At 36.9% G+C, this 12,577-nt stretch overlaps 1 protein-coding gene across 1 annotated transcript in view; it reads left to right on the top strand.

The window, feature by feature from the left end:
• Window positions 1-6,878, top strand: part of zbtb20 (zinc finger and BTB domain containing 20) — a 42,755-nt gene extending 35,877 nt beyond the window's left edge. Inside the window, exon 5 of the mRNA XM_064971608.1 lies at window positions 3,068-6,878. Within this exon, the coding sequence (XP_064827680.1) occupies window positions 3,068-3,597 (530 nt within the window). The 3' untranslated portion in view covers window positions 3,598-6,878. The remainder of the gene's footprint in view (window positions 1-3,067) is intronic.
• Window positions 6,879-12,577: the final 5,699 nt, after the last annotated feature.

Below are 12,577 nucleotides of genomic sequence, written 5' to 3'. Positions count from 1 at the left end.
AATACTCTAAAAATCAAACTTTCATTAAATCACACGTAAGATACCAAATTAAAGCTACACTCGTTGTGAATCCAGCCAACATGTCAGATTTAAAAAATACTTTTTGGCGAAAGCATAAGATGCTATTATCTGATGATAGCACAACAGTAAACAAAGAGAGAAAGCATATTTCAACCCTGCAGGCACTACACAAAACGCAGAAATAAAATATAAATCATGCCTTACCTTTGACGAGCTTATTTTGTTGGGCACTCCAATATGTCCCATAAACATAACAAATGGTCCTTTTGTTTAAGTAATTCCGTCGATATATATCCAAAATGTCCATTTATTTGGTGCGTTTGATCCAGAAAAACACCGGTTCCAACTTGCGCAACGTCACTACAAAATATCTCAAAAGATACCTGTAAACTTTGCCAAAACATTTCAAACTACTTTTGTAATACAACTTTAGGTATTTTAAAACGTTAAAAATCAATCAAATTGAATACGGGACAATCTGTGTTCAATACAGGAAGACAACAAACTCACGCTACTTTTCAAGTCATGCTCCTCTCTCAAAAAGTTGACATCAAATGACACTCATTCAAGATGGCCGTACTTCTTCATTTCACAGAAGAATAACCTCAACCAATTTCTAAAGACTGGTGCCATCCAGTGGAAGCGGTAGGAACTGCAAACAAGTCGCTTAGAAACTAGTTTCCCAATGAAAACACATTGAATAGACAGTGACCTCAAACAAAAAAAAATCTGAATGATTTGTCCTCTGGGTTTTGCCTGCTACATAAGTTATGTTATACTCACAGACATGATTCAAACAGTTTTAGAAACGTCAGAGTGTTTTCTATCCAAATCTACTAATAATATGCATATCTTATATTCTGGGGATGAGAAGCAGGAAGTTGAAATTGGGCACACTATTTATCCAAAAGTGAAAATGCTGCCCCCTATCCCGAAGAAGTGAACACTTTTTTGGTTACTACATGATTCCATATGTGTTATTTCATAGTTTTGATGTCTAATCTATTATTCTACAATGTAGAAAATAGTAAAAATAAATAAAAACCCTTGAATGAGTAGGTGTGACCAAACGCTTGACTGGTACTGTACATAAGGGCTAATCAACGAAGGGCTATGCGTTCTATGGGAAATAATGAAGGAGGTGGAATGTGTGTTCCAAGACGTGGAGTGGAACTGACCATCCATGCAGTTGCATTATTTTCCATAGAACACAGAGCTCCTCGTTGATTATCCCTTATGTACAGTACGAGTCAAAAGTTTGAACTAAGGCACCTCTGGGTTTTCTGGTACATGGCCAAAAGGCTGTACTTTCACTGCTTTCACTGCAAAAGGCTGTACTTTGGCACAACGCATCTCGGTGTATATTGGCCATATACCACACCCCTCTCAAGCCTTATTGCTTAAATATACACTATACACATCAATATACACTATACACATCACTGTACACATCAATATACACTATACACATCAATATACAGTATATACATCAATATACACTATACACATCAATATACACTATACATGTCAATATACACATCAATATACACTATACACATCAATATCCCCATCAATATACACAACAATATTCACACAAAAAGCATCAACACAATCATAGAGAACAAACATCTTCAGTACAAAGGTCCTCAATCACCTTTTTTAAATTCCCTCCTAATAAATGTGTATTTTGTTTAGTTGCTTGATGTATATGGGTTATTTCTTGATGGATGGATGGCTAACTCTGATTCAGAGGGGTTGGGTTAAATGCGGAAGAAACGTTTCAGTTTGTTGAATGCATTCAGTTGTACGACTGACTAGGTATCCCCCTTTCCCTTTATACAGTATATTTGTTTTCTGTGCATGAAAGAAGTAGTGATTTTCAGGGATTGACATTAAAGGTTGTGCTACTGGCCGGGCAAGTGAACTTTCTGGTTTCTTCCCTTATGGAAGGAATGGCAGTTGGGCAAGTTGATCCTTCTCTGTGGTTTCCCCATTGGTCAGGTGAAAACAACCAAACTTTCCAGTAGCCTAAAATGTGTATTTTTGGTTCCTCCCAATTGTTTATTAAGTGAAAGAGAGACAATTTATGGCACTTTATGGCTCTAGCTGTTTGCACACAGAAGTGTCATAAATTGTCATTCCATGGAGGGCCAAGTGTCTGCAGGTTTTTGCTCCTCCCTTGTACTTAGTCACTAATTAGTAAAGAACTCCCCTCACCTGGCTGTCTAGGTCTTAATTGAAAGGAAAATGCAAAAGCCCGCAGACACCCCTGACTTCAAAAATGGGGAGGAACCATAAATATCTGTTTTAGTTACCTTAATGTCAATCCCTGATTTAGATTCAACTCATCTATACAAATTAGTTATAAGGCTCTGTCACATTGAAAAGTGAACTGTGGCTACCTGCATCATGTAGCTGATATTATGTTTTTGATTACATTATATTGATATATAATGCCCTGTATGGTTGCCCATTAAGCTTGTTCTGTAAGATATCACACATTGATTAGGTACTATTTGTCATTTTAAAGTATCAGTGGGTGGTTGGTGCATAAATATTAAAAGTAAAAAATAGGGAAGACAACACTGAGCAGGAGGTTGGAAGGGGTTCAAATTTGACCTGAATTCATAATTGGGCCATTTAAGAGCAGAATGAAAGAGCAGTGAATATTAAAAATGATATTGTTTTTGATTAGTTTAGAAAATATATTCAAACTGAGACACTCGTTTATACACTGATAACATGTTAATGAGTAAGGGGGAAATATCGGTGCCTATTCAAATGTAACGAATCAGACACTGGAGGATGAGCGTTCCCATAAACAATGGCTGCTTGACAGTGAGTTCATGGACTGAGGTGTTGGGTTTACTGTTGTTTTGTGATGAGCACCGTCCTCGTTAATTAGCAAAAATCATGCAACATTCTCAAGGCTACATTCGAAGAATGGAGCTTCACTGTCAGTCAGTGTTCTTTGTTGTTTAGCAGGATTTTGTGTTTTTCTGTCTCCTTTTTCCTCCTAATGACTGGGACTTCTTTGTACATCCAGGTGAGAAACCACATCAGTGCAGCATCTGCTGGCGCTCGTTCTCCCTGAAGGATTACCTAATCAAACACATGGTCACTCACACAGGGGTGCGTGCCTACCAGTGCAGCATCTGCAACAAACGCTTCACCCAAAAGAGCTCCCTCAACGTCCACATGCGGCTGCACCGTGGAGAAAAGTCCTATGAGTGCTACATCTGCAAGAAGAAGTTCTCTCACAAGACCCTGCTGGAGAGACACATGGCTCTGCACAGCACAGGGGGCGCCGTCACAGGGCTGTCGGGGGCAGCAGGTGCCGGTGGCCCTGTTTCCATTCCCATGGCCGTGCCCGAACCTGGCGCCGGCGTGGTGGCCCTCGCCATGCCCGTCGGCGGTGGCGCAGGAGTAGGGGGTGGGGTCGGACCAGGAGTGGGTGTGGCTGCGGAGGCAAGCTGCCAAGAAGGGACCACCTACGTGTGCTCCGTCTGCCCTGCCAAGTTCGACCAAATTGAGCACTTCAATGACCACATGCGAATGCATGTCTCCGATGGATAAGTACAAATAGATACACTTCTTTAAAAAATATTAAATTAAAAGAAAAATGGCACTAGATTTTTTTTTATTTTGAGGCATGAAGAATAATCAGTATAGACACTGGCACATTAAGTTTCCCAGAAATGAGTTTTTTTTGTTATTCTAAAAGAAAAACAAGATGGTGGCCTTAAGGCTTTGTAGTTTGATATTGATCCACTGGATGGATCCTTACTACAGGCCTCTAAATGTATGCTTTCCTAAAATACTGATTTATGTGTTGAACACTACCGAAAGGCCTATGAAAGAAACACACACACATACACAAATTCAAACTCACACACCTATATACAGTATAAATATATCTTTGTATGAGTGTATGTGTTAATCTGTGTATGTGTGTACTTGTGCGTGTGTATTTGTATGTGTGCGTGTGTGTGCGTGTGCAAACATTGCCATGGAATTTGGAACATGGTAAATGTAATCCCATATTGACCGTTTTGGACACTATTAGGAGTCCAAGCTTACTGTGGTATAATTTTCACAAAAAAATATAAAAAATCTGGCTTGGGCTAAAGATTCCCTCTGAAAAATATTGTTGGTCACAAGTTTGCCTTCTTATGTAGGGTAAGAAAAGGAGAGTAATTAATTTGACACTGGGTTTTTATTTATTATTATTAAGGTATTGAGGGATTACAATACAGCTGTTGTGAAGGTACAAATTGATATTAATAATTGTACTGAAATGTAACTTCCTGTGAGTGGGTATAGAAATGGGTATTTAGTATATGTGTTATTGTCCATGCATTTTGATGGTTCAGGTTAAGTTTACAAAATTAGGGTTGTTGATAAGACAGTATTTGAGAAAAAATGTCATATTATTAGGAGTTTATTTCATTTGCATACACTGCCACTAATATCTTAGAAGACTGTTAAGGCTATTAGACCTCTTCCATTTACAACATGTGACATAACAAAAGACTAAAGGTTCTTCTTGACATAATGAGGTTATAAATGATTGTTTAGTTCTACGAAGAGGATGTGACTTGTGCAGTTGTAGCAGGCTTGATTGAGTATGCTACCACACTCATCGTGACTGCTGCTTCGCAATCTGCACCAGACTGTTATCAGCTGTAGATTACAACATAATTGGTCAATATTACTATTAACGTTTAAATTAAGAAAATAAAATATATTATTTGATAATGGAATGGTTTACCAGGATAGTTTAAGACAGCTGTCAGATAGATTACCGGTAAATTGAGTGATTCTGTGAACTTGCATTGGACAAAAATATAATTGTATGACCTAGATCTCTGTATATCCTGTTCCTATGGACATGACACAGCTATTTGAGCAGGTGGAGAAACTAAAATGCACTACTCCTGAAATGTTAGCTCCACCTGGTGGCCCAAATGGCATGTCACGTTCGGACATTTAATACAGACACCGAGACAGACGAGGCAAAAGAAACCACAATAACATATAATCCCGGTCAATAATTACTTCATAATATAACACAACTTGCAGATGGACTTCCAAGACAATAAGATACATTCCTGATTTCACAGATACCTAGACACAGTGTGTACAGAATAGATTTGGGAGTAAAGCAAGTGTCACGTCACTCAAAGGCTCTGCTCTGATATTTGGCTTACTGTTCATGCATTTTATCCACAATAAGACATACACGTCTGCCTGCAACTGCAATCTGAAGATTTTGCTCATTTCTTTGAGTAGACACCTTTTTTTAGTTACCATGACGAGATAGTCACTTACCAGAATTACAGTACAGTCTGAAGACAATATGTTGTAGATAAAAACAAAGTGCTGCTTTGCACATTTTCTTCAAATGCCTGTGCTTAATATTTTATTGTTTTACTTAATAAATGAAATTCTATTATTTTCATTTGTTCATTTTTTAAAGGAAAACATCTTTCTTAAAAGCTTGATAAGAGGACTGCATTATTTTCTTGCATAGCCTATATGTTGCACTGCTTGAGCCGATAAGTGCACTACTGTTACCAGAGATATTATAGTTTTAGAGAAAAATAATCATTTTTTATCTAATAATTTGTTGTAGAATTAACGTGTTAGAATAGCTTTGTTCCATTTTACGATAAGGTCATTTTATGTTTCTTAGCTTTTGTTATCTCTTGTTATTATATGTATTTACTTGTGCTGTGTTTGTGCATTTAGTTCTATTTAAATGTGATCCATCGTGTGAGCTTGTCTCTGTTTTCAACCTTTTAATGTATTCTTTTCAAGAGGTAATCCCCTTCAACAGCAGTTATCCCATTGCATACATTAGAACAGATGCTGAATTTTCATACAAAAGCATTCATGCCAAACTAAATCCCCCCCCCCAAAAAAAAAAAAATATTTTGTAGTGTCCTTGGACATAAATTATGTGTTTTTTTTAGAACAAGTTTCTTTAGGAATTACAGGGTGGGTGGGAGATTGTACGCAGCTATAATTTGCTATTTGTAAATTGTACACAAGTCTGCATCTCTTGTGTTTGTCTGTGTGAGTGTTTGTGTGTGTTGTATAATCAAACTGTTGGTGTCCCAAGTGGAGGTGTAAAACCTGAACTGTAGGGCTTCCTTTGCAATATGCAGTGCAGGTACTGTGAGACGCAGCTTTAGCTAACCCTCTTGGGCTAATAAACACATTTGTTGTGCACATTTACAAAGACATCTATTGATCAAATATTGATAGTGGTAAATACATTGCCCCGAGTGGAAGAAGTGCATTGCATCTTGTGCTTTAAGTCAGCTTCAGCTGGTTGATATTTGGATAAGGCCTACCTAATACTCTTCTATCATCTTCACCGTATTCTATCTTTGTCTCTTTCAAATTGAAAACAAGGAAGTGATGAGGGCTATTAGTTAGTAATCAATCCCAGTTTCCTCATATCATCAGAGCGAGGGCCTTGCATTATGTTTCATAGAGTTTCACCTGGTCACTGAAATAGCATGTGGTTGTCAAGTAAAGGGAACAACATATGTGACTTCTGATTGGGCCGCAGTTTGTTATCCTCTGCTGCAGAGGTCTCTATCGGGAACACAAGCCTATAAATGCTTCTACTCTGTTGCTCCCATTACTACTCTGTAAGACCAGGAACTGCATGTCTGCATACAAGGTTAATTGTGTCTGTAGTCTTAGAGGACTCTGTAGTCTCATGTTTGATGAGACAAAGTCCTTAACAGATGGTTACAGTATGTAAGGAAATGCTGAGATCTATTTTGATCACATGTTATTGCTCTGGCATACAGTTGTTGTTTGTGGTGGTAGTGGTGGTAGGGGTGGTGGTGGTGGTGGTGGTGGTGGTGGTGGTGGTGGTGGTAGAGGGAGTAGTGGTGGAGGTGGTGGTGTTGTCTGCTCTATGGAACAATATAGAAATGGTCAACCAGCTAGGCAGAGCAGTACATTCACCAAGTTAGTCCCAGTAAACACAGTAAGAACCATGCACTGTGAACTAAGTCCAACCTTCAGTTTCAGAAACAGAATAATGAATGCTAAACAATTTAACCATCACTTATTTCTTATGAAACCAAGACCAGACTATAGTTGCTTCCAAATGTATTATCAGTGAGATAATCTAGCATTATTTTGACCACTTTGCAGTCTCTTACAGTCAGCCTAAATGATATTTATGTAATAAATGAATCAAATGCACTATTGACTGTAGATGTTTTTCTAAAGTACATCATTTTCTTGTTGTCATAGGTTGTGAAAAAAGATAATAGCAAAGGAATAGTTTAATGTTGGTTTTGAGATATTTTGAGAGTGGATTTGGGCTATATAAATCACCCATATTATCATACAGCTCACGAGAAAGGTTCATTGGAAACATAACATAATCTTTGACAATACTGAGGTATTGACCTGTTGGCTCTCCCCTGCCCATAGATGGTTGACCTCACTTATACCTATGTGTGACTTACAAGCAGACGTTTAGCATTAGTATCATCTTATGATACTATAAATTGACATGACATAAGAACTTCCCAGGATTTGTTTTCCAACAACGCCATGTTTTGTCGGCAGTCCCTCCCTGGCCTTTCTTGTCATTCTCTCTTTTGTTTGATTAACTTATTGTACCAGTGGCTCATGTCATTGTGTTCAATTAATAGTTAGTTAAAAAGTTGGGAAAACATGCAATGCAACCCTGAAATACGCCCCTGTCGCTGTTGTCCTTGGTTTATATACTATACAGTCAAGAAAGAGTTTAGAATTTATGTTTGTAAGATTACTATAACATAATGTATTTTTCAGCTATACAATATATTCACAAGTATAGAATTAGTTAGAATTAAGCCGACAGCTTTTCGTTTGGTGTTTTAACTGTCATGTTCTTATATTTCACGTTTTTACTTAATTGTAGAGACACAGGATCAGTTTTGCAGTGTGTTTGAATCATCTATGTGCTTGAGTGTTCCAGGGCTTTAATTTGCCTGTTTTTCTTGCAACCATTATGTACCGGTGCATTTGTAAATAGTTTTTAGTTAGTGGGCAAAGGATAGACAGCCATTGAGTAAGACATCGTAGCTTGTCAGAAGCGCCTATCTTCTCGTTGGACATGAACCCTCTTTTCAAATGGGAGATACTGTACTTTCAGTTGAAGAAAAAAAATAGGAAAATATAACAAACGTAGTGCAAAGACTAATGTGATGTGACCAGTTACTAGTATAGCTCTTGTGACTAAGCAGGCTTTTAGAGAAAAACCCATGCTGTTTATCTTACAGTTCCTGATTTACTTTCCTTCAGTGTCCTCACATTCATTTTATTCACTCACCTAGAGTAGTAATACGTAGTAACTCAGAAACTAACAATTACCATGACAGTAAACCTGCTGGCATACATTATACAGATACAGTCCAACTACATAATATCAGTTGAATCTAAAGTATATATACACAGTTTTTTAATCAATATGTTCTTCATCAACAACTTTAACACATATAATGGAAAGCATTTGAGATACAGACAGAAATGTAACTATAGGAATATGCTTTGAGGGATATAAGGAGTATGCCTAGCTATCAAGTGCCTATTTATACATTACTATACTAAATCTTCATAAAGTAGTTTTGCTCTCCTACCGTACATTTTCCAAATATATACAGTAGCTATATACACATGATAATCTATACACAAATTATAACAATATTTATACTACTATAACAGCAATGTTGGTCACAGTCATAACACAGTGCATCCTAAGAAAGCCCTTTAAAATATCTTTATCCGCCTCAAATCTTCTATTTATATAAGATAGATTTGTTATTATTTCCTGCTGACATACTTAGTTTTATAACTAGTACATAGGAGAAAACAGCTAAGATAAACAACTGGAGTTCATGAACTGTAGTAAAGGTTCGCTTTAAGGGGCCTAGCCATGAGGCATTCAACTAACTCTTCTTCATTAACACAATGAGTAAGCATGTGTAGTAATATGATATAGTAGCTAGTCCCTATCTTAATGTTTGCCATTACAAAAACACAACATTGTTTTGTTCGTCTAAAACTACAGGTATGTGTTCTGAAAGATTTTGAACAGTTTTGCGTAGTTTGCCCAGGTTTGTAAGCACACCTAAATTGTAATGACTTCTGGTTTATCAGCACCAGCCATCATTCTTCTGCCACACTGAATGTCTATTATTACATTTGGGGGGGTTTTGCTGTTAAAAATAATATAAATAGTAGTCACTAAACCACTTCTTTTCTTACCTTTCGATTTTTGTTTTGGTGCAAAATACCAACCACAATCAAATGTTGTCCTTAGACATAGCCTAGCTGTTCTCTCAGAATACAGTGATTATGATCTCACATAAGACATGCCAGTCAGTTGAGCACATTCCTTGTGTTTGTTCTCTGGTTGTAGCTCATAATGATGGATAAAGTGTATACTATTGTCTTTGTGCTGGTCGGAATGTTTCAGACCTAGCGATCAATGATGCTACTCGGTCCCTGCAGCTAGCTACATGTGCACGCCTACTTTACTGTACTTGATCAGTGACATCAGTGCAGTGCTATATTTGCTTCAGCTACTACAGCCTACAACAACACAGCAATATCAGTTTGAAGTGCAATCAAGTTTTACATGAAGAGTACCAAGCATTTGTCTGAGTGCTAGCTGTAATTAAAAGTGTCCTTGTAAGCAAGAATCAGACCGCTAGCAGTCTTGTCATAATCTATCGTTTTATGAGAGTGTTACTCTACAATATGATTTGGAATCAATATTCACCAATTGTGTGTCTCTCTACCTTGAATTGATAAGGAAAGTTAGTGTCATAAATTATTAGGACCCAATACCCGCAGCATATCTGAAATATGCGCATTCCTGTAATGTCCAGAACATTCCTGTCCCTAGTCTGGCCTCACTCTACGAGATTATGTTGTCGATTATTTCAGACTCTGTAACAAATGATGTGACCCCAACAGCCTTACTAGGACAATAGATCAATGACTTTCTTTTCATTACTTGCTGGTCTGCTCTGCTGGTTATTTTGTCATGTGACATTTTCCCTCTACGTTGGTTTACATTTAGTTGAATCTCCACAATAATCATCCTCACATTTATGTTTATTATAGTATCACTGGCTTGCTAAACTGTATATGATTGCAGATCCGTCTCAGAAAAGCACTGCTTAGCATCTCTGGCATTGATGGTCCCATCATTGGATTTTTTTTAGCTTCTAACCATAGTGCAGAATATGCCCCTGCATAAAGGAAAATGGCCTGCTTGCTACCATGGTGTGTTCTTCTGGAACATGGTGTGTCCTTCTACCTAGCGGATTGTGTTCCATATGCAATATATCTCAAACTCTCCCTTAAATGTTGTCTCTTAGTTACGGAGAATACTGAGTCATCTAGAAGATGTGGAGTTTGAAAGGTGCTGAATAAAAGAGCCTCAACACTAGCTTGCTTAGCACCTTGAATAATTGTCTTGGGGCTTTCAGCAGGTCTCTTGCACTTCACACATGTCCAAAATATAATTGATGTCTATGGTGAGACTAAGCAACATGCACTGCACTGTATTACCCAAATGGTTTCCTACGTTTGTCTCTCTTTTACCTAATAGGTTTGGTGAACATATTTCTGCCCACTTTCTGCCGTGTACCAGACATACTTGTGGTCTCAATCAGCATGCAATCATTTATAATTAGTTTGGACATGCAGAGCTTCCATTACAATACGTTGCTTGGTGTTGTTTAAGGTGCCGGTGGTAGTAAGGATTTGTTGTGATATGAAACCAAACCATCAGGGGGCTATTGAACATGTTGGATGACATATGCTTGTTTCCGTAAACACCAAAGAATGATGAGAATATCACAGTGTCTGAATTTCAAGCAGAAAGAACATTATCTGTTGTGTAAGCGATAACAAAGACTACCAAGATGTACGTTCCTATAAATTTGTATGTGTTCAAATCTGGCAAGATGGCTAAAATTATATTTTCTTTGATACTCAAGACAGGGTGCTTGTGAAAATGCTTTTCTGCGTTTTGTCCTCTGATCGCTATTGGTAGACTGTAGTTTAATTGTTGTGTTAATGTGCCTACTGTAGACCAAAATAGCTTTTCTAAAGAAATTCAGCAAAATATAAAAAGAAACCTGACACGTAGTAGTTGTTGTAGAACTATAGCATGTTATAACATGAATAAGATTGTAAATGTTGCATTGTTCCTCTGCTTAAAATTAATACTCAATATCCATTAGTTCTTTTTTTTACACACACTTAGCAAATATGATTTAGGCCTTTCCAATACACATTTGATTTTGTTTGATTGATCCGTTTATCTTTGTTTAATCCGTTTGTCTGTTATTCCAGTTTTCAGTAATTGATTTGTTCCTGCCGTATTGTTGATTTCAAAGCTTTTATTCTCTGATAAACTAAATGCACTCGATTAGTGGAGAACTGATACTAAATTGACATGCCATGCACAATTTATCTGTTTGTCTGACTAATATTCTAAAGACATCTGTCTCAAAATGTTATTCAAACATATAGTGGAAGATCCATACCGAATTTAGACTGTTTTTTCAAACTTTGAGGTGGACCAAAATATGAGTTGCTTTTGCACATACTTGTTTTGCAATGTGTTGATGCCATTGAGTAAAAGAGTAGGAAGATTAAACTTGCCGCTGCCCATAACAACCGAACCAAGCAACACAAAGAGGCCTAAATCTGATTTAAGGGCAAATGATTTATCCCACAATACGATATTATAACATTTTGATGGTTTACCTAGAGCCTGCTACAGATTCATTTCCCCCAGAGAGCTTTAAACTCAAAAGACAGCTGATATTTGATGAATAATTAAGGCAAAAACAACAAAACGGTGTAAAGATATTACTATTAATTGAGTTGTATTAACATCTTGATGAGTTGGACCAAATTTCTTATCAGTTGGTAGCATACAGTACATGATATTGATTACTACATTATATATTTGTTGTAATATGAATTGTTCATATCAAAGAAAAATGTAAACCGTTGGAAAATATGTATTAGTAAAATGTCACTTATTGTGGAGGTATGACATCATTTGTATTAGTAAAATGTCACTTATTATGGAGGTATGACATCATTTGAAAGTTTTTTTCAAGCTGGGTGTTTGAAATATGATTAGTTATTTGGGTCATGCTTCTTTAGTGTGGTAGTTGCATGAAGTCAGTGTCTACATTGGACATTGTAAGATCCACTCAGTGATGAATCAGAAAGTCAGTATGCTCCCACAGTACATGTGTAGATTTATGTTACAGAAAGCTTCGGTTTTTAATCAGATATTCAAGCTTTTTTCTGCCATCTTAAAGCTGTTTATTTAACAAATGTACCTGCAATGAAAAACAAGTTGCACTTACGCATATATATATATATATATATATATATATAATATATATGCGTGTGTGTGTGTATGAACATGTATTTAATTAAGAATCTTTTGTTAGGTTTTGTTGCCTGCTTTGGCTTCTGATTTCTTTATCTTCCTGATCAA

The sequence above is a fragment of the Oncorhynchus masou genome, chromosome 8 (assembly GCF_036934945.1).
Source record: "Oncorhynchus masou masou isolate Uvic2021 chromosome 8, UVic_Omas_1.1, whole genome shotgun sequence".
Lineage (NCBI taxonomy): Eukaryota > Metazoa > Chordata > Actinopteri > Salmoniformes > Salmonidae > Oncorhynchus > Oncorhynchus masou.
Note: the sequence above shows the minus strand (reverse complement) of the source record. Positions and strands in the feature narration are given on the sequence as shown.